The sequence below is a fragment of the Bos grunniens genome, chromosome 22 (genome assembly GCF_055505025.1).
Source record: "Bos grunniens cultivar Pamir isolate PY7600 chromosome 22, Bosgru_T2T1.0, whole genome shotgun sequence".
Classification (NCBI taxonomy): domain Eukaryota; kingdom Metazoa; phylum Chordata; class Mammalia; order Artiodactyla; family Bovidae; genus Bos; species Bos grunniens.
Window position 1 is genome coordinate 12,108,301 of NC_141186.1, and position 26,776 is coordinate 12,135,076.

The 26,776-nt window shown below is 50.4% G+C and overlaps 1 protein-coding gene across 6 annotated transcripts in view; it reads left to right on the forward strand.

Moving 5' to 3' along the window:
• The window catches only part of ACVR2B (activin A receptor type 2B), a 34,967-nt gene extending 12,624 nt beyond the window's left edge, over positions 1–22,343 (forward strand). For 3 of the 6 annotated variants that reach the window (XM_086365947.1, XM_086365945.1, XM_086365948.1), the window contains exons 2-11: positions 10,788–10,995; positions 11,247–11,356; positions 11,511–11,662; positions 11,741–11,884; positions 12,398–12,541; positions 12,859–13,007; positions 14,578–14,692; positions 15,340–15,478; positions 15,584–15,714; positions 17,048–22,343. In XM_086365947.1, the coding sequence (XP_086222073.1) occupies positions 10,788–10,995; positions 11,247–11,356; positions 11,511–11,662; positions 11,741–11,884; positions 12,398–12,541; positions 12,859–13,007; positions 14,578–14,692; positions 15,340–15,478; positions 15,584–15,714; positions 17,048–17,242 (1,487 nt within the window). In that variant the 3' untranslated portion in view covers positions 17,243–22,343. Of the gene's footprint in view, positions 1–6,720; positions 6,941–10,787; positions 10,996–11,246; positions 11,357–11,510; positions 11,663–11,740; positions 11,885–12,397; positions 12,542–12,858; positions 13,008–13,183; positions 13,339–14,577; positions 14,693–15,339; positions 15,479–15,583; positions 15,715–17,047 lie in introns of those variants that run through there. The other 3 variants (XR_015150917.1, XR_015150916.1, XM_086365949.1) reach the window with 2 other exon arrangements.
• Positions 22,344–26,776: the final 4,433 nt, after the last annotated feature.

Below are 26,776 nucleotides of genomic sequence, written 5' to 3' on the forward strand. Positions count from 1 at the left end.
GGCCGCCACTGAACATAAGTTCTGTATCCAAAAACAGAATCCAAAATTCCAAAACACACAGGGAAACAAGATTCCATGAGTAAAATCATCAAAAGTAACAAGTGGGATAAATAGATGTTTAGGAAGTTAAATTATGGAATTTATATAAACTAGAGATTTGGAAGTATGACAAGAAATGGAAGTATCAAAATTGACCAAGAAGGTTTTTTGTTAAGTAGAACTTGTCAAAATAAAATAATAGATTAATTGAATTTATAAATTAATTAGAACTAAATAGCAAATTAGACCCAGCTAAAAAGAGAATTAATTAGTTGGAAGTTAGATCTGTGGAATTATCTATAATGGTGTTTAGACACAGATTCGGAGAAGGCGATGGCACCCCACCCCAGTACTCTTGCCTGGAAAATCCCATGGACAGAGGAGCCTGGTGGGCTGCAGTCCATGGGTTCGCTAAGAGTCAGACACAACTGAGCGACTTCACTTTAACTTTTCACTTTCATGCATTGGAGAAGGAAATGGCAACCCACTCCAGTGTTCTTGCCTGGAGAATCCCAGGGACGGGGGAGCCTGGTGGGCTGCCGTCTCTGGGGTCGCACAGAGTCGGACACGACTGAAGTGACTTAGCAGCAGCAGCAGCAGACACAGATTTGAAAAATATGAAAGCAGAGTTAAGAGACTGATCTGATGGTCTGATGCTTGTAATAGGAATGTCAGAACATGGAACAGGGAGATAGAAATAGATGTGGGAAAAGTGGAAACAGTGACAGATTTTATTTTCTTGGGCTCCAAAATCACTACAGATGGGGATTGCAGCCACAAAATTAAAAGACTCTTGTTTCTTGGAAGAAAAGCCATGACACACCTTGACAGCATATTAAAAAGCAGAGACATCACTTTGCCGGCAAAGGTCTGTATAGTCTAAGCTGTGGTTTTTCCAGTACTCACGTACGGATGTGATAGTTGGACCATAAAGAAGGCTGAGCGCCGGAGAATTGATGCTTTCAAACTGTGGTGTTGGAGGAGATTCTTGAGAGTCCCTTGGATAGCAAGGAGATCAAACCAGTCCATCCTAAAGGAGATCAACCCTAAATATTCACTGGAAGGACTGATATTGAAGCTCCAATACTTTGGCCACCTGATAGGAAGACCCAGCTTGTTGGAAAAGACCCTGATGCTGGGAATGATTGAGGGGAGGAGGAAAAGGGGGCAACAGGGGATGAGCTGGTTGGATGGCATCACCAACTCGATGGACGTGCATGTGAGCAAACTCTGGGCCATGTGAAGGACAGGGAAGCGCTGTGTGCTGCAGTTCATGGGGTCACAGAGTCGGACACAACTTAGTGGCTGAGCAACAACAAAGAATTTTTCAGAGTCAGTGAAAGATGTGAATCATCAGATTAAAAGCATATTCTTCTGAGCAGTATGGCAACCCACTCCAGTATTCTTGCCTGGAGAATCCCATAGACAGAGGAGCCTGGCAGGCTACTGTCCATGGGGACACAGCTGAAGCGACTTAGCACATAACTGCATAAGCCCATGCCTCTGAGCAGTACAAATAAGTTTAAACATACAGCTCATTAGTGAAATTGCAAGAAGCAGATCTAAGAAAGCAACCAGAGGGAAGAGGCAGAATATCTACAAAGGTAAACTAATCATAGACTTTTCTGCAGTAACAGTGAAAGCCAGAAGACAGTGGAATAATACCTTCAAGATGCTGAGAGAAAATAACTCAACCTAAAAGGTTATGTTCTTCTAAACTGTCAGTTAGGAACAAGAACAGAGTCAGTTAGGAAAAAGAACAAAATGACAAATTTTCAGAGAGAGAAGGCTTCTTTATCCAAAGATCTGTACTGAAGGAAGGTGTTCCGTGGAAAGGACAGCGGTCTTGGAAGGAAGAGTGGAGTTCCAGAATGAATGGGTGCGCAGACCAACTGATGGATGTATGAGCTGAGAAGAAGATGCCGACTGTGTAAAACCCAAATATATCTGCTTCGGGAGGCAGATAAGAAGATGAACAATCGGTTACACGTGGAACACAAATATGTTAATTTAATGTAGGTTGGATGGAGGTAATTAGAACAGTGAAGTTCCAATAAGGGATAGGAGAGATGTTGATTAACGTTCGGCTTTTAGCATAAATGTACATGTTAAAGCTTAGCTTACAATGGAATGGAAATAGGGTGCATTACTTCCAGACCAGAAGTGGCTGAAATAATGGAATTTAAAACAGGCATACATTTGGCTGGGCCAGGTGTTACTTGCGGCATGTAGGGTCTAATTCCCTGCCCAGGGATCAGACCTAGGCCCCCTGCATTGGGAGCAAGGAGTCTTGGCCACTGGACCACCAGGGAAGTCCCTGAAATGGGATCTACAATGATAATGTAAAGGTCTTAACGGTAGAGAAAAAACAAATTTAAATGCTGTTGTTCAGTCGCCAAGTCGTGTCCAACTCTGCAGCCCCATGGACTGCAGCACGCTAGGCTTCCCTGTCCTTCACTGTCTCTCGGAATTTGCCCAGACTCATGTCCATTGAGTTGGTAGTGCCATCCAGCTATCAAATCCTTTGTTGCTCCCTTCTCCTTCTGCCCTTAATCATTCCCAGAATCAGGGTCTTTTCTAGCAAGGCAGTTCTTCACATCAGGTGGCCAAAGTATTGGAGCCTCAGCTTTAGCATCAGTCTTTCCAATGGATATTCAGGGTTGATTTCCTTTAGGATTGGCTGGTTTGATCTTGCAATCCAAGGGACTTCTCCAGCACCACAATTCAAAAGCATCAGTTCTTTGGCAATTAGCCTTCAATATCGTCCTGCTCTCACATCTGTACATGACTGCGAGAGAAACCATAGTTTGGACTGTATAGACCTTTGTTGGCAAAGTGATGTGTCTGCTTTTTAATACATTGTCTAGGTTTGTCATAACTTTACTTCCAAAGAGCAAGCGTCTTTTAATTTTATGGCTGCAGTCTCTGTCTACAGTGATTTTGGAGCCCAAGAAAATAACATCTGTCACCGATTCCACTTTTTCTCCTATTTGCCGTGAAGTGATGGAAACGGCATCTATGATCTTCGTTTTTTGAATGTTGAGTTTTAAGCCAGCTTTTCCACTCCCATTTCACCTTCATCAAGAGGCTCCTTAGTTCCTCTTCACTTTCTGCTGTTAAAGTGGTATCATCTGCATAGCTGACGTTATTGATGTTTCTCCCGGCAATCTTGATTCCAGCTTGTGCTTCTTCCAGCCCAGCGTTTCTCATGATGTACTCTGCATATAAGTTAAATAAGCAGATCAGATCAGATCAGTCGCTCAGTCATGTCCGACTCTTTGTGACCCCATGAATCACAGCACGCCAGGCCTCCCTGTCCATCACCAACTCCCAGAGTTCACTCAGACTCATGTCCATCAAGTCAGTAATGCCATCCAGCTATCTCATTCTCTGTTGTCCCCTTCTCCTCCTGCCCCCAATCCCTCCCAGCATCAGAGTCTTTTCCAATGAGTCAACTCTTCGCATGAGGTGGCCAAAGTACTAGAGTTTCAGCTTTAGCATCATTCCTTCCAAAGAAATCCCAGGGCTGATCTCCTTTAGAATGGACTGGTTGGATCTCCTTGCAGTCCAAGGGACTCTCAAGAGTCTTCTCCAACACCACAGTTCAAAAGCATCAATTCTTCGGCGCTCAGCCTTCTTCACATGTGGTCCAACTCTCACATCTATACATGACCACAGGAAAAACCATAGCCTTGACTAGACGAACCTTTGTTGGCAAAGTAATGTCTCTGCTTTTGAACATGCTATCTAGGTTGGTCATAACTTTCCTTCCAAGGAGTAAGCGTCTTTTAATTTCATGGCTGCAGTCACCATCTGCAGTGATTTTGGAGCCCAGAAAAATAAAGTCTGACACTGTTTCCACTGTTTGCCCATCTATTTCCCATGAAGTGGTGGGACCAGATGCCATGATCTTCGTTTTCTGAATGTTGAGCTTTAAGCCAACTTTTTCACTCTCCATTTTCACTTTCATCAAGAGGCTTTTTAGTTCCTCTTCATAAGGGTGGTGTCATCTGCATATCTGAGGTTATTGATATTTCTCCCGGCAATCTTGATTCCAGTTTGTGTTTCTTCCAGTCCAGGGTTTCTCATGATGCACTCTGCATGTAAGTTAAATAAACAGGGTGACAATATACAGCCTTGACGAACTCCTTTTCCTATTTGGAACCAGTCTGTTGTTCCATGTCCAGTTCTAACTGTTGCTTCCTGACCTGCATACAAATTTCTCAAGAGGCAGATCAGGTGGTCTGGTATTCCCATCTCGTGAAGAATTTTCCACAGTTTATTGTGATCCACGCAGTCAAAGGCTTTGGCATAGTCAGTAAAGCAGAAATAGATGTTTTTCTGGAACTCTCTTGCTTTTTCTATGATCCAGCGGATGTTGGCGATTTGATCTCTGGTTCCTCTGCCTTTTCTAAAACCAGCTTGAACATCAGGAAGTTCACAGTTCACATATTGCTGAAGCCTGGCTTGGAGAATTTTGAGCATTACTTTACTAGCGTGTGAGATGAGTGCAATTGTGCGGTAGTTTGAGCATTCTTTGGCATTGCCTTTCTTTGGGATTGGAATGAAAACTGACCTTTTCCAGTCCCGTGGCCACTGCTGAGTTTTCCAAATTTGCTGGCATATTGAGTGCAGCACTTTCACAGCATCATCTTTCAGGATTTGGAATAGCTCAACTGAAATTCCATCACCTCCACTAGCTTTGTTTGTAGTGATGCTTTCTAAGGCCCATTTGACTTCACATTCCAGGATGTCTGGCTCTAGGTGAGTGATCACTCCATCGTAATTATCTGGGTCGTGAAGATCTTTTTTGTACAGTTCTGTGTATTCTTGTCATCTTTTCTTAATATCTTCTGCTTCTGTTAGGTCCATACCAATTTCTGTCCTTTATTGAGCTCATCTTTGCATGAAATGTTCCTTTGTTATCTCTGATTTTCTTGAAGAGATCCCTAGTCTTTCCCATTCTGTTGTTTTCCTGTATTTCTCTGCATTGATCACTGAAGAAGGCTTTCTTATCTCTTCTTGCTATTCTTTGGAACTCTGCATTCAGATGTTTATATCTTTCCTTTTGTCCTTTGTTTTTTGCTTCTCTTCTTTTCACAGCTATTTGTAAGGCCTCCCCAGACAGCCATTTTGCTTTTTTGCATTTCTTTTCTATGGGAATGGTCTTGATCCCTGTCTCCTGTACAATGTCACGAACCTCATTCCATAGTTCATCAGGCACTCTATCTATCAGATTTAGGCCCTTAAATCTATTTCTCACTTCCACTGTATAATCATAAGGGATTTGATTTAGGTCATACCTGAATGATCTAGTGGTTTTCCCTACTTTCTTCAATTTAAGTCTGAATTTGGCAATAAGGAGTTCATGGTCTGAGCCACAGTCAGCTCCTGGTCTTGTTTTTGCTGTGACAATATACAGGTGTTGTACTCCTTTCCCAGTTTTTGAACCAGTCTGTTGTTCCATGTCTGGTTCTAACTGTTGCTTCTTGATCTGCATATAGGTTTCTCATGAGACAGGTAAGGTGGTCTGATATTCTCATCTCTTTAAGAATTTTCCACAGTTTGTTGTGATCCAGACTTTAGCATAGTCAATGAAACAGATGTTTTTCTGGAATTCCTTTGCTTTCTGTATGATCCAACAGATATTGACAGTTTGATTTCTAGTTGTTCTGCCTTTTCTAAACTCAGCTTGCATATCTGGAAGTTCTCAGGTGAAGTACTGATGAAGCCTAGTTTGAAGGATTTTGAGCAGGAACTTGCTAGCATGTGAAATGAGCCCAGTTATGTGGTAGCTTGAACATTCTTTGGCACTGTCCTTTGGGATTGGAGTGTCCTGTGGCCACTGCTGAGGTTTCCAATTTTGCTGACATAGTGAGTGCAGCACTTTAACAGCATCTTCTTTTAGGATTTGAAATAGCTCAGCTAGAATTTCATCACCTCCAGTAGCTTTGTTTGTACTAACATTTCCCAAGGCCCATCCTCAAAGATGTCTGGCTGTAGGTGAGTGATCACACCACCGTGGTTATCTGTGTCATTAAGACCTTTTTTTGTATCATTCTTCTGTGTATTCTTGCCACCTCTGCTTAATCTCTTCTGCTTCTGTTAGATCCTTACCATTTCTGTCCTTTAAGTGTGCCCGTCCTTGCATGAAATGTTCCCTTGATAGCTCCAGTTTTCATAGCGGTACTTGTAATGGGACTAGAGTCGGGGGTTTTGGCTGTGCCGGGTCCTCGTTGCTGTGCACAGGCTTTCTCTAGTTGTGGCGGGCGGGGTCTGCTCTCTGGTTGCAGTGTGCGCACTTCTCCTTGCAGTGGCTTCTCTTGTCATGAAGCTCGGGCTCTAGAGCATGTAGCTTCAGTAGTTCTGCTGCGCAGGCTTAGTGCTCTGCAGCATGTGGAATCTTCCTGGACCCGGGATTCAATGTTAGATCAAAGACAATATTAGATTGAGTTGGGATAAAAAGAGATACAGAAAGATTTGAAGTACGAGTTGGATAAAGATAAATTGGGAAAATACTAACTACAAGAAATGTCATAAAACTGTGTTAGCGTCACATTAAAGTAGGGTTTCTGGCAAGGAGCAAACAAACAAATGAAAGGGGTTATTTTGTAGTAAGAAAAGTTTTATTGGAACATATAAAAAATTTCTATAACCCAAAGGAGAAGCAGCCCAGTGGAAAAACGGGAAAGGATGTGAAGAGGCAGTTTTCAGAAGGAGCTGACTCACACACGCATGACCACTTTCACAAGCGATTAGGAAATGGGGATCAGAACCGTGACGTCCGATTTCACCCTGCTCCGGTTAGCACGTCGCAGGGCTCGGGGTGGCTCAGTGGGTCTGGAGTCTCTTGGGCACGTACAGAGTACATCCACGTGGGAGAACAGTGTGACCGTGACCTGTGAGTTGGAGATGCTCATCCCTGTGTCCCCCTTCTCTGACCTCTAACCCGTGGTGTATCCCCTAGAGGAGCACCCGCTCATGAGAAAACACACAGGGGACCCCAGGAGGGCCCATGGCGGCAGGGCTCACGGCAGCAAGCATTGTCAGGGACCCTCGAGGTCCAACAGGAGGGTGGGCCCTGAGGTGGTGGTCTGACTGTACAGTGAGCTGTTTGCTAACACCGAGAGTAGCGGTGTCAAGAGCAGGTGAAGAGCGTGTGTACTCCACAGCAAGGCAGCCTTGGGCTCAAAACCTGGTTTTGACACTTAATAAACATCTTGGGTAGAGTTATTCTCTTGTGTGGGAGAAGTTCAGAGATGGGTGTAGTCCAGTTTGGGATTCTTTCCTGCCTCTTGTATGTGTGTGTCATTGCACAGTGCGTGCACACGTGTGTGTGTGCTCCAGCCCTCCTCCTCACCTCCATTTAGGTTCCCTTTATCCCGCACACACCAGCCATCCTACTCTGGTCGTGGGGAAGATGGTGAAGAGCATCCTGTGTGGACCGGGGGAGGCGGAGTCACAAACTCAGATCCGGGTATTGCCGCTGGGCGCCCCCACCTTCAGGACCCTCCTTGGCTGCTCTGGAGGAGCCTGTGGTGACAGCGGGTGCTCGGCTAAGGGCAGGTCCCTCCTCGGGGCAGGGTGAGGGGAGCCCAGAGCACAGCCTCCAGGGAAGGGAGCCTGACCCCTGTGTGCGCTTGTGTGGCGGGGTGGGGGCTGCCTCTCTTCTCTGCGCAGACCTGGAGGCTGGACGATGTGGGAGAAAGCTGGGCTTGCCTCACTTGGCCGCCTCTCTGGCTTGGTGGCTCCTGCAGGGAGCGGGGGTGGTGACCTGGTGCCTGAGGTGGGTGGGTGGTGGCTGGCATCCCATTCTCACCACTCAACAGTGTAGGGGGACTGCGCCCACAGGGAGGCGGGGCTGTTCAGGGAGCCCCGGGAACCAAGGGCAGAGTGCAGTGGCCGGCTGGCTGCTGGGGTCTGTGGTACCTCTGAGAGCTGTTGGCTGAGCTGAATGTTCCCTAGACCCAGAGCTCGGGGGACCCCAGGGGAGGCGTGGCTGCTCCGGCTGCACCCCCTCCCCCCAAGGTCTGCCTCAGGTCTCCAGCCCTCTCTGTCTCCCCATTAGATTTCCCCCTTGTCTCCCCAAGTGCAAGTTGGGTACATCCAAGGCCAGCTGGCCTGGGAAACAGACCTTGCGTGTCAGAGCCCATCTATTCAGGTCCATCCTGCTTTCAGATCGTGGGTTCCGAGTGGAATCTGCGTGTGGTTCTGTGTGTCCAGGATTGGGGTTTCCGTGTCTCGCCTGGACTGGGGGCTTGGGGAGCACCAGGGGTGTCTTCCCACCGAGGTTTAGACTCCTTGGAACATAAGGACCACCTCTTGGGGACACTGCTGCTTGTATACCTGTTTCCTTGAGAGGCTAGTGCTCAGGTCGGCTGGTGCTCGGGGTAGAATGAACCCCTTACCCTCATGTCTTCGGGGGAGGTGCCCCTCTGGGCTCTGAGGCAGCAAGTGCGGGCACAGCTTCTTCTCCTGCTGGGATGGGTGAATGGGCGGGGGTTGGGGGAGCCTCCTGTGTAGGGGGCCCCGGCTCTATGAGCGTGGGCAGGAGCCCTGTGTCTATTAAAAGGCGGAGGCGGCCTTGTGGTTGGAGTGTTGCCAGAGGCTATAAATAGCTGAGTGTGTGCAGAAGGAGTGCCAGGGAGGAGGGAGGAGGGGGATTCCTCTCCAGCTGGCAGCAGAGTCTGGGAGTGGGGGGGCATGCAGCCTCCCGGTCTCCCCGAGTCCCCCTGGGGGACAAAGCTCTTGCAGGTGTGGGTGTGCACACCCCCAGCCTGACGGGGCGGGGGGCTTGTGCTGTGACGAAATGGCGTTGGCAGTGGGGAGGGGTCTGACTCTGATATAACAGTGATGGTGCCAGGCATCTTTCTCACTTAAAATGCAATAACTCAAGTCATTCTTGGGACAGCCAAGGAAGTGGGTTCGTTAGCATCCCCTTTACCCGAGTGGGGAAACACAGGCACGAGGTGGTTGGGGCACTTGCCAGGAGGTGTCCAAACCAGGACCTGAATGGGGTCGAGGCCCCTTTTTTTCAGTTGGTGTGTGGGGTTCGCCGGGTGGCGCTAGTGGTAAGGGACAGCCTGCCCGTGCGGGAGGCGCTGGAGACATGGGTTCCATCCCTGGGTCAGGAAGATCCCCTGGAGGAGGGCACGGCAACCCACTCCAGTATTCTTGCCTGGAGAATCCCATGGACAGAGGAGCCTGGCGGGCTGCAGTGCATGGGGTCACAAAGAGTCAGACACGACTGAGCGACTTAGCATGCATGCACGTGTAGGAGGATCTTGTCAGGTGTGGGTCCACGGTCATCCTGAGCCCTGGGTCTTAACTGGAGCCTTGAGATTTGGAGTTCCCAGCCCTGTCCGCATGGGTCCTGCTCACAGTAGTGGCCAGAGGGGTCCCTGCTTGGTCAGTAGCCTGGAGAGAAGAGCTGGGCCAAGCTTGGGACACTCCTGCTGTGTGCTGACTTCTCTCTTTCGGCGGGCTCCCAGCTTTATACGGGGCGCGGAGGCTTGTTGTCTGAGCGCAGATGGACCTTAGGGCTTGGGCTGCAGGCTGAGGCCATCCCTCGTTTTCCCCTCCCTTGACAATCCAGCTCCAGCCAGGAGAGAACTATGTCCTTCTGTCTGATTATTGGTCCATCCTTCTTTCGGTGCCTCTGCCCATCTTTCCAGCCTGTGTCTGGACCTGGTTCTAGCACTCAAGACAGTTAAGGTTTCTGCTGTCAAAGCATCAGCTTTGCAGTCCTGTGGGGGAAGCCCACAGGATTAGGAAGCAATCATCAAGCACATTTGTAATGTTTTGTTTCTTATATGAGTGTTTATTATGTTATTGTCTCTGGGGGGATTATCTTTGGTTGCATTATTTTTATACTTTTTGAATGTCTGGAAAAACCCTTTAAACAGCAACAGGCAATTAGTCACAGGGGATAAATGAGGTGATGGAGGAAGTGCAAAGGCCTGTGGAAGTGGAGAGTAATTGGCCTGGCCTCCAGGGAGAGAGAAGAGCCAACATTTAAAGGAGAAAGTGGGGAACGTCTTGCAGCCAGAGGTAGTAACTTGTGTGAAGCCTGGAAGCCGAGCATATTCAAGAGCCTGGCAATGTTGTGTGCTGCAGTCGGAGGAAGGAGGGTGGGGTTGTGCCCAGCACCTGTCTTTAGCCCAGCTTGGGGGTCCGGCCCACAGGTCACCAGAGGACCCCCACTAGATTTGCTGCCATGGATGCAGTGGGTCCTGTGTGCCCTCTGGATTGGGGGCTTTGCAGAGTATGCAGCTGCCGATGCTGCTGCAGGTGGGCGGGGGGAGGGGGAGGTGTGGGCATCGTTGGCACCAGCATGGGCCCTGCCACAGCGTTTCCATCCCATTCCCTCAGCCCCACCTCTCGCTAGCAGAGCTGCTGAGACAAGACAGAGACATGGGCAGGAAGCTGCGCTCCTAGTTTCTCCAAAGTGGTCCCCGAGTTTTGCACGAAAACCACCTGGGACAAAGGGGGTGGTTAAAACACAGATCCTGCCCCCACTCCAGTTGGCAGGGTCTGGGCTGGGCCCAGGAATAGGCATGTCTAGCATCACCCTCCCGCCCCACTCCAGCACACACGGTGATTCTGACATGCCTGGGGTTGCAGGGAGGCACCCGGAGCTCCGGGTGTTGGCCGATCCCCTCCCTGCGCACTGGCTGCCAGTCTGTGCCCGCCCCTCCTCCAGCCCAGGGGCCTGGGGCGGTTCAGCAGCAGCTGCCTCCTGGGCACAGGTTCGGGGCGCGGGGAGGCCGAGACGCGGGAGTGCATCTACTACAACGCCAACTGGGAGCTGGAGCGCACCAACCAGAGCGGCCTGGAGCGCTGTGAGGGCGAGCGGGACAAGCGGCTGCACTGCTACGCCTCCTGGCGCAACAGCTCGGGCACCATCGAGCTCGTCAAGAAAGGCTGCTGGCTGGACGACTTCAATTGCTACGACAGGTGCCGGCACCCCCGAGGCCGGGAGTCTGGAGTCCACATGGGCTGTCGCCGGGTCCCAGCCCTCCCGGGTTTTGAGGTCCCCAGTGATGCTGGAGGGGTTGTCCCCACCTTGGATCTGCGTCCCGCTTCCGGGGAGCCCGACCCCCACGGTTCCCCATAGGATCTCTGTCTGTGGGGAGGGCTTTGGCTGGGCCGCCCTGGGAGTCTGTCTGTTCCTCAGCCGAGTTGTGGATGGGAAACTGTGCCTCCAGGCAGGAGTGCGTGGCCACCGAGGAGAACCCCCAGGTGTACTTCTGCTGCTGCGAAGGCAACTTCTGCAACGAGCGCTTCACCCACCTGCCCGAGGCGGGCGGCCCAGAAGGTGAGGGCGTGGGGGGAGCAGATGTGGGCCAGCTTTGGCCCCCAGATGCTCGGCTTCTGCGTGGGGTGGGGAGCGGCTGCAGGGGTCTCTGGTCTGGCTCTGGAGGTGCGCAGGTAGGCGCACTGTGTGACGCTGGGCTCCGTGTGTCCCCTAGTCACGTACGAGCCACCCCCGACAGCCCCCACCCTGCTCACTGTGCTGGCCTACTCGCTGTTGCCCGTCGGGGGCCTCTCCCTCATTGCCCTGCTCGCCTTCTGGATGTACCGACATCGCAAGCCCCCCTACGGCCACGTGGACATCCACGAGGTGAGACGGGGGTGGCTCGGGGTGGGGCGGGGTAGATCCTATTACGGCCAGATCCTGTTAAGCCCTGGATCTCCCTAGGACCCTGGACCTCCACCCCCGTCCCCTCTGGTGGGCCTGAAGCCTCTGCAACTGCTGGAGATCAAGGCTCGGGGGCGCTTTGGTTGTGTCTGGAAGGCGCAGCTCATGAACGACTTCGTGGCTGTCAAGATCTTCCCACTCCAGGTGTGTGTCTGCCTGTGGTGGGGGGAGTCTCCAGGTCATCTGGCTGGGGCCTGAGCCCTCTTGCCCAAGAGCAGTCCATACCCTGTGTAAGCGGGGTGAGAGGAATGGGCCCCATTGCGGGTGGCGGGCCTAGGGTAGAGCTTTGTGAAACCTTGATTTGCAGAACTTCAGTCCACCCTGGTTTTCAGGGTTTTGCTTTGACATCAGGTTCTGCTTAGAGGCCCTGGACACAGGCTAACGGAGCCATTGCCCAGGACACTTGGCAGAACCAGGCCTGCTCTGCTTCTCGTTGGTTGGGTGGTCCTGGGCCACTCATTTCTGTCACTCTGGACCTCAGTGCCCCCTGTCGTAAATCAGGTGCTGGCCTTAGTGATCTCAGGGCTCACCGCTGGCCTGTGGTCCTTGGCCCGGCTCAGTCCTGCCCTGCCCCCTGACAGGCTGAGGTTGGGAGCGGGTGGGAAGCTGCCAGGCGGCGTGGCTGCGGTGGGGTTCAGCTGCGCCTCCCTGCTTCAGGACAAGCAGTCGTGGCAGAGTGAGCGGGAGATCTTCAGCACGCCTGGCATGAAGCACGAGAACCTGCTGCAGTTCATTGCCGCTGAGAAGCGAGGCTCCAGCCTGGAGGCAGAGCTGTGGCTCATCACGGCCTTCCACGACAAGGTGAGCCTTGCCCTGCGGACCCTGCTCCCGCGGGAGGTGACCATGGACCCACCGTGGGCTTCCCCCGAGGTCCCCCTCCACGGGTGTGGACACAAGTGTCTGCAGGAAGAGCCCCTCTCCCTGGGATCAGTTCTTGCAAACAGGAGTAGTGACTTCATGATTATCACTGTCTGATATCACCCGCTTCCCAGCCCCTCCTGGCCTCGTCAGTGCCAACCTTCTGGTGGGGAGCTCAGCCATCTGACCCACAGGTACTGCCCTTCAGGGTCAGGGCTGGGTCCTGCCCGCGTGCCCAGAGCCTGTGCTGTCTCCCGTAGGGCTCCCTCACGGATTACCTCAAGGGGAACATCATCACATGGAACGAACTGTGTCACGTGGCAGAGACGATGTCTAGAGGCCTCTCATACCTACACGAGGATGTGCCCTGGTGCCGGGGCGAGGGCCACAAGCCATCTATTGCCCACAGGTACCTGGGTTAGCAGTTGCCCTCTCTTCTCTTGACCTGGAGCCACAGAGAGGGTTAGAGGTTGAGGGCAGGGCCCGGTGGGGGTGGTTCTCAGTTTCATAAACATGCTTAGCCGCTCTGTGGTGTGTCAGGGGCAACCCTGGCCCTTCCCCTGATTTCCACCCTTGTCTGCTCAGGCTGTGGTCTTGCAAGCTGGTTCTCTGGTGCCCTCCAGTGGCCACAGAAGGAAGTGCTGATTCTGTCCCTGGTTGGAGTTCTGTGCGTTGATCCTTGCTGTATTAGAGCATACATATCCTGTTAACTGTCAGAGTGACGACGTGTGTATACGTGTGTATGTAGCCTCTGGAAAACTCTGTAGTCCTGGGAGAATGAGCTTTAAGAAAGGCAAATAACGGATTATTATGAAAGGAATGTTGACCTTGCAGATCCCCTGAAACAGTCTCGGGGATTCTCTGGAGTCCTTGGATGGTGCTTTGAGAGCCAGTCTGTTTGTTACATTATCACAGTGGCAGGCACTACTCTAGACACTCCGAAATGCCAAGTCCTTTAAGCCTCCTAACTGCTCTGTGACATAAGTACTATTTTCCCCAGCCCTTCTTACAGGTGAAGGAACAGCAGCACAGAAAAGATGACCTAGTTTAGTGTGGGAGGGAGGCTCCTCTCTGACTGTGAGGGAGCCTCAGATTCTGGGGTTCAAAGCTGCAGGGCCACAGTGGGCATAACATGAATGACATAGGGCATTGACTGTAGGAAATTACCGTTTCTGTAGGTCAAACACGGTTGAATGCTGACTCTTCATTGGGTCCAGGCTAACAATAGTGCATAGTAAGTGTGCCGGGGTGGCTCGTCCGTCAGTTTAGTCCTTAGAGTAAGGCTGAGACAGGCATGAGGAAGTTGAGGACCTGCTAGGGAAAGGCAGGGCTGAGCGCAACCCCAGCGCCCACTGCACCACCTCCAGAGCAGCCCGAACCTCTGGGGCAGCAGTCCCCAACCTTTTGGCAGCAGGGACCAGTTTTGTGGAAGACAGTTTTTCTATGGACTGGGGTGAGGGTGGTTTCAGGTTGATTTAAACATGTTACATTTCAGTGCACTTTATTTTTATTATTACTGTATTAGCTCCACCTCAGATCATCAGGCATTAGATCGTGGAGGTTGGGGACCTCTGCTCTGGGGCCTGCTCAGAATCAGGCAAATTCATTGAAACTTCTCTTTTCACTTACATCCCAAACGGTGTAAATTCTTGCCAGGAAACACATCCCCAGCTGCAGTGCCCCTCCTCAAACCCTCTGAGAATGTGAGGGCTGGCCTTTGATGCTGGGGACTAGACGGGGGTTGGCGTTGCTGTGACAGCTCTGGTCGGAGTGCAGTTAGGGATTCTCACACTGACGGAGGGGAGTGTCCTAAAGCTGCCTGCCTGTGTGGCTTCGTGGAACTCCAACCTGGTGCAGACCCTGCTCCCCACAGGGTGGGATGGGCCCCGGCTTAGGGCTCTGGGAGTCCAGGTGGGAAGGCAGGAGCAAGGTCGATCGGACCACAGGTTCGGCTCCCTCTCAGTCCACTGTCTCCACAGGGACTTTAAGAGCAAGAATGTATTGCTGAAGAGTGACCTCACTGCTGTGCTGGCTGACTTTGGCCTGGCTGTTCGGTTTGAGCCAGGGAAACCTCCGGGGGACACTCACGGGCAGGTGACGAGCCTCAGGGGATAGAAGACAAGGGTGGACATTGCCTTTCTGGTGTCAGCTGGCAGGGGACAGGGGTCACCCCGTGAGCTCAGAGTTGTCTGAGAACCCTAGGGGCTATGCTCTCATTTCACCAGTGGGGAGGTGAGGCCTGGAGGGTGGCATGGCTTCCTGTGCTGGTCAGCGAGAAACAGATTTCCCTTCCCTCTTTCAGTAATTATTAAACAAGATAAAAATAAGATAAATAAATAAGTGTATATTAAGAATCCAAATCAAAAACCTGGAGAAAAAGTAACCTAAAGTTAAACCTGAGCAGATCATCGTAAAAAAACTGCTGTTAATATTTTGAACTATTCTCCGCCTTCTATTTTTGGTGGCAGTCAGTAAAATACACATTATCTGTGGAGCCCCTTGTGGTGTTGATGGAGTAAAGAGGCAGCGGTTCTGTGGTAGATTACTACTGTCTGGAGTCATATTCACAGTCGTCATTGCATCGTGCCCCTTGTAGGCTCCCCGCCCCCTCCTCCCCACGACCATCGGGGACAGCTGTCATTGTCGATGACCCTGCTGTGCACACGGGCTGTAGCTCCCATGTCCTGTGAGTGCATCTCTACATGCTTAGTGACCACAGCCCCTCCCCTGTCCTCACGCAGGTGGGCACGCGGCGGTACATGGCCCCCGAGGTGCTCGAGGGAGCCATCAACTTCCAGAGAGACGCCTTTCTGCGCATCGACATGTACGCCATGGGGCTGGTGCTGTGGGAGCTCGTGTCCCGCTGCAAAGCTGCCGATGGTGAGCAGGGCAGGAGCCCCGAGCGTCCTGGGTGTGGTGGGGGAGAAGTGGGGCAGTCGGGTGACCCCCTCCCAACCCCGCCTCGGGACTCACTCTCTCCTCCAGGACCTGTGGATGAGTACATGCTGCCTTTTGAGGAGGAGATCGGCCAGCACCCGTCACTGGAGGAGCTGCAGGAGGTGGTGGTGCACAAAAAGATGCGGCCCGCCATCAAGGATCACTGGCTGAAACACCCGGTGAGGGCCGGTGGGGGGCGCTGCGGAGGAGGCTGTGGGCACAGGATGCTGACGCCAGGAGGGGAGCTTCACCCAGCGTCCTGTGTGGCAGGGCCAGAGGGGAGGGCTCAGGCCGCAGGACCGGCCCCCCCTCACGCCGGGGCAGTGCCTCCCTTCCACCTGGGGAGTGTCTGTGCGGGCTAGTGCTCTCCAATTGGGGCGGCGGCTCTGGTTTTGACCCCAGAGAGTGATGGGACCTGACACATGGGATGGAAGTCCTGGATCTGTCCATCAGTAGCTGGGTGACATCAGGCAAATTGCTTTAATTCTCTGAGCTCTTGTCTCCTCAGGGTAGTATTAGATTTAAGGAGTTGCTGTACTTCACTGGGCAGGACACCTATCACTTAAGTGTTTAATATGGCTTAGCTCTGATGAAGTAATCGCTTTTCCCTGCCCTCATCAAGTTTTTGAGCCTGGGCTGAGCTACGTGGCATCTGGGCCCCTCCAATCTGGGGACATGTACAAAAGACCCCAGCTGTGGAAACCGTTAACATTTCTTGGATATTTGCCTTGAGCTCCATTGAATCCTTTTCCCCTGGCACCCTAGGGTTAATTCAGAAGGACACCATTGGGGGCTAGCCCTCTTCCCACATGGTCAGGGGTTGACCTGTGGAGGTCAGGTTCTGCTGCCATGCTGCTTGCTCTGTGAAACCCAAGACTGCAAATGGAGAAAATTTAGGCACAGGGAGAGGGATGTGGGGCCTTACCTTCTGCCTCAGACTTTCAGTTTCTCAGGGCAGAGATGCTGCGGTTGCCAGTCCAGTTCTCTGATGTGGAACAGGTCCAGAGGGGTCTGAGTGTGGCCTAGTGCCAAGCAGGCCGGATTGTTCCTGGGTATGGATGGGCACTTTGCTCATCTTGCGGCCTTTTCCAGCTACACGCAGTTGGTTCCAGCACAGGGTGTCAGGCCACATTCCCTGGACTCTGGGGAGGTTCTGGGGGCCGTGGGGAAAAGGGTGGGATGAAGTCCCCCTCTGTCTCCACTGTAACTGCACATTGGGCCCCTGTGTGATTTGGGTTTTGCCTGAGATTTTGTTGCAGTGTCACCACTCCAAGGCAGGCAGCCCTGTGGGGCCCTGGACTCCCTTGTTGAGTACTGAGGTTCCGTGGCCCTTTCCTGGGGGCTGTGGAGGAGGCCGGTGGGCTCAGGATGCTGACTGCTGGCAGGGGAGCTTGCCCCAGACCCCTGTGGACAGGCCTGTGGGCTCAGTCCTCAGGAACATCACTGGTTTGCTTGTCCTCACTGAGGGCCACCAGCAAAGGCATGTGTTTCCCCTCTTCCGCCGGCATGCAGGGCCTGGCCCAGCTCTGCGTGACCATCGAGGAGTGCTGGGACCACGATGCAGAGGCTCGCCTGTCTGCGGGCTGTGTGGAGGAGCGAGTGTCCCTGATCCGGAGGTCGGTCAACGGCACTACCTCGGACTGTCTTGTCTCCCTGGTGACCTCCGTCACCAATGTGGACCTGCCCCCGAAGGAGTCGAGCATCTAAGCCCAGGACACGAGTGGATCTCCAGACTCAGTAGATCTGAAGAGGAAAGGAAAAAAAAACAAAAAAAAAGTTGTGTTTTGTTTTGGAAATCCCATAATACCAACAAACACATAAAATGCAGCTGCTATTTTACCTTGACTTTTTATTATTATTATAATTATTATAATTATTATTATTAATATTATTTTTTGGATTGGATCAGTTTTTACCAGCACATTGCTCTACTGTATCGCAAACAGCGGACACGTCAGCAGGCGTTGAGGTGCTGAGCTGTGAATGCAGAACCAGCGCCATGCTGAAGAGCCTCGGCCACCTCCCGCCCTTCGGGGTCCATTTTTCCCCGCTTTCTCTTTGTTTGTTTTCTCAGAACCTGTGACACAAAGAAACCCATCCTGTCTTAGGAAACTTAATGCTGCAAACTCTACCTAGAGGAACCTTTGAAGACTGTTACATAAGAACACATCTTCCTCATGGGAGGAGTTTCCCTCTGCCCTCATCCCCCTCCCGCCTCGCCTTTTACTGTGTTTTTCTCCCTTTTTAGACAGTGAGTTTAAGAAACAGCAGGCGTGTCTTTTCACGGATTAACGGGTGTTGTCCTGACCGAGGAAAAACTGGGCTGAGGATGAGGATGGTTTGGACTGGAGGGGAGGACGGAGCTGGGGGTGGGTTCTGGAGCAGAGTTACACTGGACTCGGGCACACTCGGAGCAACATCCTTTGCTATGAGACTACTTCTCAGGTAACCCGGAATCGAGGGGAAGGATCACATGAGGCCGAGCATGAACGGCAAGAGCGGGGTTTGGAGAAAGTCTGAAATCAGGTGTGGCTCTGGCCCATCTGTGTGCCCTGTCCAGTTTTTCTTTTCACCCATTTGGGCTTGGGCATAGGACACAATATTTTTTTCTACCCTGATTTTAAGGTTCGGCGAGGGTAGAAATCATCACGGTTTAGTGAGTACAGTCTTCATGAGACATTATACTGTAAATATCTATAATGGAGGAAAAGTTGAAATAGTTTCCTCCTGGAGCAGTTCAGGGAAATGGCCACGGGGGGGCGCCCTGCACAGCCGGGGCGAGAGGATTTCCTGGGTCTGGCCTGGCCAAGGCCTGTCTCTCTGGAGAGCCCCAGAGTCCTGCAGCGCTGGCTCTGTCTGTCCCTTTATGTAGCTTGTGGACACAGCTTTCTCCAGACCCCCTTACAAGAGGTGCATATTCGAAAAAACCGTTTCTCTGTTTTGCCATAACCTTGCTCTCGTCAGTGAATGTTCCTAATGCTGCTGTTTCAACCTTTGACTTTTTTTTTTTAATTTATGAAACATGCAAATTTTTAAAAGAAAAACAAAACACACACATCCACACAAACGCTTTGCTATGTGGCTTCCGAGGTTTAAATTTTGAAAAGTAAAAGAATTAAAACTTCACGACCACAGACCACCTCAAACCAGAAATACCTCAGAATTTTCTACTTGTGTAAGGTTTATTATATATTTTATTAGTTGTGTTGTCTCGTAGTAAGTATATTTTAATGTAAGTTGGCTTTTATGACAAGAAAGTTTAAAAGAAATAGAGAAAAAGAAAAAAAGTTGTGAGTCTTCTAGGGAATGCTCCCGTTTTTCGTTGATAACATCCCCTTGTAAATAATTGTCATCCACTGTGGGTTGGCTGTCTGGGCTGAGTCTGGGCATTCATCACTCTTATTGTGAAGGCGTTTCCTTCCCATTGCTTTAGACCATTTTATTTGAAAACTGGATCTCTTCACCTGGAGGGTAGGCGAGTTGGTGGGCAATGGGGGAGGTTGACTGGGGTGAGAAGGGGGGTTGCCTCCTCCTGAGTTTTTTGGAGGTTCCGCTGTTTCCCTCGACTTGAGAGGTCATTGTTCAGAATGACAGGCGACCCCACTTTAACCTGGGAAAACTGTGGCCTTTAGACCCCCATGAGGTAATTTTACTTGAGACTTAATTTCTTAAGCAAATCAGCGGTGGCGCGAGGGGAACTGACCGGCAGGTCCCTGGAGCCGCACTGCCCGGGCCGCCTGTGACGGCGGGGCCGGGTGGCGGGGGCGCTGGGCCCCCCAGGCTGGGTCCTCCTCTGCGTGTTTGGACACAGTGCGGTGGGAGGTGAGCTTTGCTTCATGGGTCAAAATGTGAGCTGGCCAGAGTGGCTCCAGGGACAGGTTTTTGTTTTTTTTAGTAAGTTATTTGTCTATTTCTTCTTCCTTTTCTTTTTAAAACTATTTTGTGCTGTGGTATTTTTTCTTCCCTCGGAATGATTTTTAACAGCAAAACAGGCCTTACAGCAGTTGCTTTTCTTTTCCACTTATTTCTTTCAGAAGCTTTAAAATATTTATTAAAAAGTGCCATATCTGGTTTCTCCAGCTTTTTCCTTATTTAGGTAGGCAGTGCTGGGCATCTCTACTTTTCAATCCTCAGAAGAAACAAATAAACCACTAAGAAATGTAGCTGATTTCCGACAGGAATGATCAGATCCCTGATCCTATCCCGTGTGGAACACTGAAGCCCAGCCTCTGTTTGGTTTTAGGTTTCCTCTGGGCAGTTTTTCTTTTGTGTGCTGGCTTGATTCTCCTGAGAGCAAGTTTTGCCCTGCTATGGGGCCTCTTTAGGCTGAGGCAGGGATTGGGGTCCCCCTCTGCTGGCCCTGTGCCCAGCCACTGTCATTTCCTCGGGGCCGTGGCACCAGAATGAGGTGTCAGGAATTGGCTCCCGGGTGGCGTGTCTTGGCAGAGGGCTTCTGGTGGCGTGCTGTGCCAAGTGTCCCTGCCCATGATCGTGGCCAGGAGAAGGTGGGCGTCTCTCTCCCGACATGCCGCTGGGGCCTGGGGGGCTCTTCTGCCTCTGATGAAGTCATCTTTGTCCTCACGAATCCTCTGGGGAACCAGCCATCCGCGGCTCCAGCTTGTGCCGACAGGCTTGTGGGGCTCAGCCTGTGCTCATCTCCACAGATGCTTCACGCACTCTCCATTTCCAGGGAGCTCATATCACTCCTACATTTTTTTTCTCTTTCCCTCCAAGCTCTGTGGAAGAGTGCGAGCTGTGGAGTCTGGTCTCATCGTCCCTGCCCCGTTCAGGATAGGAGGGTGGCCAAGTCAGAGGACAGAAGTGGCCCAGGACCCCTGCCCCTTCCTCCAGAGTGTGCTGTTGTCCAGTCAGGCTCCTGGCTGTGGAGAGTGTCTTCTCTTTGGTCACTCGTGGAGAGGTCTCCACTCACTCCAGTGTTCTTTCTTGGAGAATCCCAGGGACAGAGCAGCCTAGTGGGCTGCCGTCTGTGGGGTCGCACAGAGTCGGACATGACTGAAGCGACTTAGCAGCAGCAGCAGGGGAGGTCTCCTGAGCCAGAGGGAGCCAGGAGTGAGCAAGGGAAGGAGGAGACACGTGGGGACAGAGGTCGCTGTGTCACAGTGTCCTGCAGAGGACTCTTCATCACAGGCCATGGAAGGGCATGGGCGTTAGCACATCCTGGGGCCGTTGGTCCTTCCCCGGAGTCCTTCTCTGGTTGAATTACTTGGGGTGAGGGCCACAGCCAGGTCCTTCTGAGGAGGAAGGGAGACCCAGCCCGGTGGCAGTGGGGTAAGCGCCGTGAGCCTGGTGTTCAGATGGACTTCTTGTTTTCTTGGCTCTCAGTAGGGACCCCAAGGGCTCAGTCCTGCTGGGGAGGCTTCCTTACACGTGCCAGCTGCTTCTGATGCAGACTTCATCCTGTCTGCAGGGGGCGGCATGTGTCCAGAAGAAGAGGGACCTTGTGCAGCCTCGGACAGCCTCAGGATGCTTGAGCCGCCCACTCCTGCTTTCTCAGCCAAGGGAAAAATTTGCTATCTCCAGGCCCAGAGGTGGTTCTCCGCCCCAGGGACCAGGCCGACCCTCCTGTCATGGCCGGTCCCTGCCTTGGGGAGCTGAGCACGGCATCCTGCAGTTCTCTGTCTCCTTTCTCTCCAGCCGGCCGCCGTGCTGCTCCTCTTTGGGTGCTGGGGCTGCGTGTGTGACGTTTCCTCCATGGCAGGCCGAGCCGTGTATTGAGGGTCCACCATATGTCGTGTATGTAGAGCCCCATCCCGTGGTCCCTGTACTCTGAACCATGAGGCCAGGGAGGGGGCTGTTCCATTGGGGTGGGTGGACTAGATGGCTCTCTTGAAAATGGAATTCTGCCTTTTCGAGAATACAATGTGAAGTTCCCAGCATCTGTTGGCAATACAGGGATTTCGTGGGTTTTTTTTGAAGTAATATAGTGAGCGTACGTACGTAAGTTTTTAGAATTGGTACTAGAAGTGAAGGGGCTTCCCAGGTGGCGCAGTGGTAAAGAATCTCCTGCAATGCAAGAGACGTGGATTCAGTCCCTGGGTGGGGAAGATCCCCTGGAGTAGGAAATGGCAACCCACTCCAGGATTCTTGCCTGGAAAATTCCATGGACAGAGGAGCCGGGTGGGCTGTAGTCTGTGGGGTCGCAAAGAGTGGCATGTGACTGAGAATGCATCCTAGCAGTTGAACAGCCGGGCATTATCACAGAGAACTTGGCTTACTAAAAAAATACCTAACCTGGAAAGCATTTTCTGGGAGTTAACTCCGTTTGTCAGTCCCAGCTGTTGCTGAATCTTTGGAGAGATGGCCAGGCCTGCCTCAGACCTGACTCTTCAAGAAGCACAGGGAACTGACTGACTACCCCCGCCCTCAACCCCATCCCACTCCCTCCCCTTTCGGTTCAGGGCAAGCGGCCAAAAAAGAAAAGGAGACAAGGTGGCTTTTTCTGGTCAATGGCTGTTTACAAAAGCTGGACTAGTATAATACTCAGCAGCTAATGTGTTCAGCCTAGGAATGATGAGTTCAAGTCTCAATCAGGAGTTATGTTTTAGGCAAAAAAACCGGCCCAGTGATTCCGTTGATGAACTGTTTGTTTTTCTTCTTAGTCTAGATTTGTAAACAATGAATTCAGGGTTATAGGCATGTTCTTTAAGTAAGATTCTTGACAGTTAATTTGCAACCAGCAATCCACCTATGAATGTATCCCAGACCTTTAGGAGGCTTGGGGAAGTTTTGTTTTTTTTTTAAAGAGGATTTAGTTTTGTAGCAAAAATAAATGGAATTTTAAAATGCACCCCTTCCCTTGGAAATTTATTCATGTGACTCAGCCACACTTGAAAAACAATTACAGTTGGCCCTCCGCATCCATGGGTTCCTCATTCTCGGGTTCATCCAACCTCGAATCAAAAATATTTGGGGGGAAAAATTACAGAAAGTTCCAAAAATCAAAACTTGAATTTGCCACTTCCTGGCAACTCTTTACATAGTACTTACATTGTATTTACAACTCTTTACATAGTCTTTTATTATATTAGGTATTATAAGTAATCTGGAGGTGATTTCAAATGTACGTCATTTTATACAAGAGGTTTCTGTATCAGTGGATTTCGGATCTCCACCCTGCAACCCTCCATATAGAGGGATGACTGCAGTGGGTCCAGGAGAACTACAAATTACCATCAAGTAGAAGTCCAGATTATCTAGTGGGATATTTTGAGTATTCTTGTTTTAAACTCATTTTGTGTTCACTGTAAACTTTGGTTTGGACAGAATTTTGAATTGAAAGGATTTACCACTACTGAAAATTCTTACCCAGCTTTTACATCGTTGTGACGGTATCTTCCAGGTATGAATGAAGCAGGACTTTGTGATTGTGATCCTCCATGTATCCCTGTAGTGCCAAAACCAGTGAGATTTTATTTGCTCCTATGGCAGCTCGTAGCGATAAGACAAGTGTTTTTTCCTCATGAATTAAAACACATATTCTCTAAATGCCAGCATGTGGAGATGGGCTTTGCACTGCCCTTTCCAGGAGTGTCTTTGGATTGTCTGGAGCCTAGGCAATTCTAAGAACTACTGCAAGCCAACTACAGGACACTAAAGAAATATACACGCAGACGTGTGTGTGCAGTGGATTCTACAACTGTGGGCTTTTCTGGACATCCATAGAAACGCGTTTCCTTCACTTGTAAAGTTTACATTTTGAAGCTCACAGTTACAAAAAATAGGACCCATTAGCTCATGCTTTTCAGGCAGATGTGGATGGGTCTTTTTTTGCAAATGGAGGAGTCCTGTCTTGAGCCCTGGGAATTTCTGCTGTGGGTTGGGCGCGGGCTCATTCCTGGATTCTCCCAATCACGTTCGCATTAGAATGTTGTTAGGTAGCATTGTAAATAAAAGAATAGGTTATATAATAGAGATAACAACACTTGAAATTTTACTTTAAGAAATCTATAGCACTACATATATATTTAGTTATATCACCCAACAGATTTCTTCTGCACAGTGTGGAGATTGTTTTATACCACAGATTATTTTTATAAAGTCTAGTGAGTTTGAGTAAGAATGATTTTGTAATCAGAGTCATGAGCTTTACCTTTCAAGATAAGTGTACACTGGAGTGTGAGTGGTGTGGGGCTGTCCCTGAGCGCTCCTGTGGCTTCTCATTGATACACTGGCAGATTGCAGTCCACCGATGGGTCTTGTTTGGCCCAAAACTCCACTCGCAGACTGTCTGCATGAGGCAGTCTGCTGAGGAGAGGGGCTGGGAGAGGCCAGAAGATCCTGCCGTGTGCTCTATATACGTGCTTCCTCCTGAGGTTTCTTTTGAACAAACGGTTCTGAGGTGAATAATTCTTTTGTAAGTTACTCTCATGGGTGTAGTGGTGTGAAGGGGTTTCGGGGAACAGAAATGGTACCAGGGTGCAGATTAGGGTGGCTTGGGACTCGAGTAAGATTCAGGCAACAAATGGGTAAAACAAGGATTCGGTGATTGGAGAAATCTGCCAAACCGAATGATCTCAGACCAAACTATCCAGTTTTTCAGGAGAGAATTCTCTGTTCGGAAAGGGAGGGGCATGGTGTCTGGACACTGCGATCAGAGTAAATGGAGGGCTGCCCGGCCTGCCTGTCTGCTCTATTAAGGCTGCTGGGAGGCGAGAGGGGCTGGGCCGCTTGAGTCTAGCGAGCAACCCTGGAGCCCGCAGAGGAGGCTCCGAACCGTATGCCAGCAGGGCCTCTGCCCAACGTCTACAAGGTTTTCCTGCTCTTCCTACAAAGGTCAGCATCACTGCCGTGATGTGGAAGGCAGTCTTTACCTGTTAGGTTTTTGGGTGGAGAGTGGATGGTCACTGGGGTGAGCCTTTCTGACGGGGTTGTATAAGATGTCAGGCATGTAGCTGATACTCTGTGTCCACAGTTGCTGAAGGCCTGGCTTCAGCCGCTGGGTTCAAAGGTGCGCTGGTCAGGACGGTGTTTCAGGAGAGTCTCTGATGTGTCTTGTTAAACCTGCTGTGCTTCTTTTCGGTCTGGCCGAGAGTTTTTACGCCACCCCTTTTATACTTGAATGAACTGAGTTTCGGCGGATCCAGGAGCACTCTGGGCATCGCCCCTCGGCGCTTGCCTGTTCCCCATCACAGAACGTTTGTCTGCCCTCCAGCCACGCGTCTTGGAATGTAATTCTGTTGTGCCTTTGTTTTTGTCACCCGCCTCCCCCCAAAAGCAACTGCTGTAAGCTTTTTTCTACTTGTCTTTTCTAGCCAGAAATCCCACCTTTTTCCTTTTTCCCAGCTGTATTTTCTGGATGCAGTTCTGTGCTCCAGGTGTGTTAAGAACCAGTTACCTCAGACCGCATGTTGGAACAGTGTCACCGTCTGGGTCCTCTCGAAACTGCAGGCTTGCGACACGCACACACGCACGCGGGAACCCTGCCGAGTATGGGTACTCGTTTGTTTTAAAGTAAAACTCTTCCCAAGGATTGAAAAAAAAGGGGCTTCTGGCAAGCTCTTCGCGGCCCTGTGGTGGGATGGGTCTTGAGTGTCATCTGAACGGTGCTTCCCGTGCTCCACTCTGAATCCTGCCATTTTCAGTATTCTCGTGTCTGAATAGGCAAGGTGATTCAGTAGGTTGGCCTTGTTCACAAACGAGTTCTGAAAATGAGCTCTTTGTAACACACATCCAGTCGCTAAAGCTCAAGTGTAGAACATTCCCTTAAATGGCAGGATCGAACCCCCAACCGACCCCATCCACCGCAGTGCATTTTGGGAAGATGTCTGTAGCATACGTTGCTGTGAAATTAGGCCTTGCGGGTTATGGCTGTTTGTCATTTTGATGTATTTTAAATAAATATATATATATATTTTTAAAGAGCCTTTTTTTTTTTTTTTTTAAACCAGTTCAGAAAGTTTAATTAACCAGCAGTCACCACATCTGAATTTGCGTCTCCAGGGCGTAGATGGCATACCAAGATTAAAGTGGTAACTCGGCCCTTGTGAGGCCCTTGTGAGCGTGGGCTGCCTGCCTGGCCGGGGCTGCTGGTCGTGGGACAGCAGGGTCAGCGTGTCCCCGCTGGGTCCCAACGCAGCCCTCAGAGTGCACGCCCTGCTTTCTGCAGGGGCTTTAGCTGAGGCTTTCTCAGAGTACTGCCACAAGTTAAGTGTCTGTTTCGCCAAATAGTTTTTCCATAAGCGAGAAACGCACTCATAGAAATCTTACCAGCAGCGGCAGAGGTGAGAGTAGGATGAGGCAACAGCTGGAGTTTGAGTTGGAAGGTGTCCAGGTCATTTTCGAGAGGCCGTCTGAGAACCAGTGACCATGCAGAGATTCTTAGGAGACCTCATCTGAGAGCCTGACGACCTCCTAGGAGAGGAAGACTTGTTAAAATGCCAGCGTCTTTTTTCCTGCCCCCTCCATTTTATTTTTCTTCTAGAATTCTGTAAAAATGCAAAAGTAAATTGGGTGGTACTTGAGAATTGGGGGGGTGAGGGTTACCGCAGATGAGAAACATGCTTTGAGATTTCAGTTCCACACCACAAATCCACATGATGCCATTTTTCAACTGTACAAAAAGAATCTGCTTATGAATTTGACATATTTATGGTAGCATCAAAGGCCAAATTTTCCATGTGTTAACATTTTTCCACATTTGTCCTTGAATCTGAATAACTTCATACAGTACTGTAAATTCAACTTATATTGAGTTTGATGTCAGTTCTTGTGAAAAGAGCTTCTGCTTGCAACAGACACACAGTTAAAGAACACAGCAGGGTACATTTGCAGGACCAATTTTGGAACCAATAGATGTCACCTCTCATTTGCCATCGTAATGTATCAGTTTTACCAGCTCCTTCTAAATGTTTGTATTATTGTAAGGGAAAGACAGAAAACCCTAAGACTTGTCTAATACCTTTGTGGAGAATGTGTGTGTTGGGTTTAGGATGGATAGCAAAGTCTTCTTGAGCTGTGTTATCTAACTTGTATATAAAACTGTAATTAAAAGTTTGGATTCACCTGTTTCTCGCCGTTTACAATGATGAATAATTTGCAAACTCTGGAAATGTGACTAGGATATGATTTCAGACAGTAGAAGTTGAGGAAGCTCTTCAAGTGCTAAAACTAAAGACTTCTTGTTTTTGGCTCAAATTCAATAAGTACTGTGTACCAGGATATGTGAGATGTAAATGTAATAGGTCACTTTTCACCCTTGTAGCTATACAATAAAAATTTTGT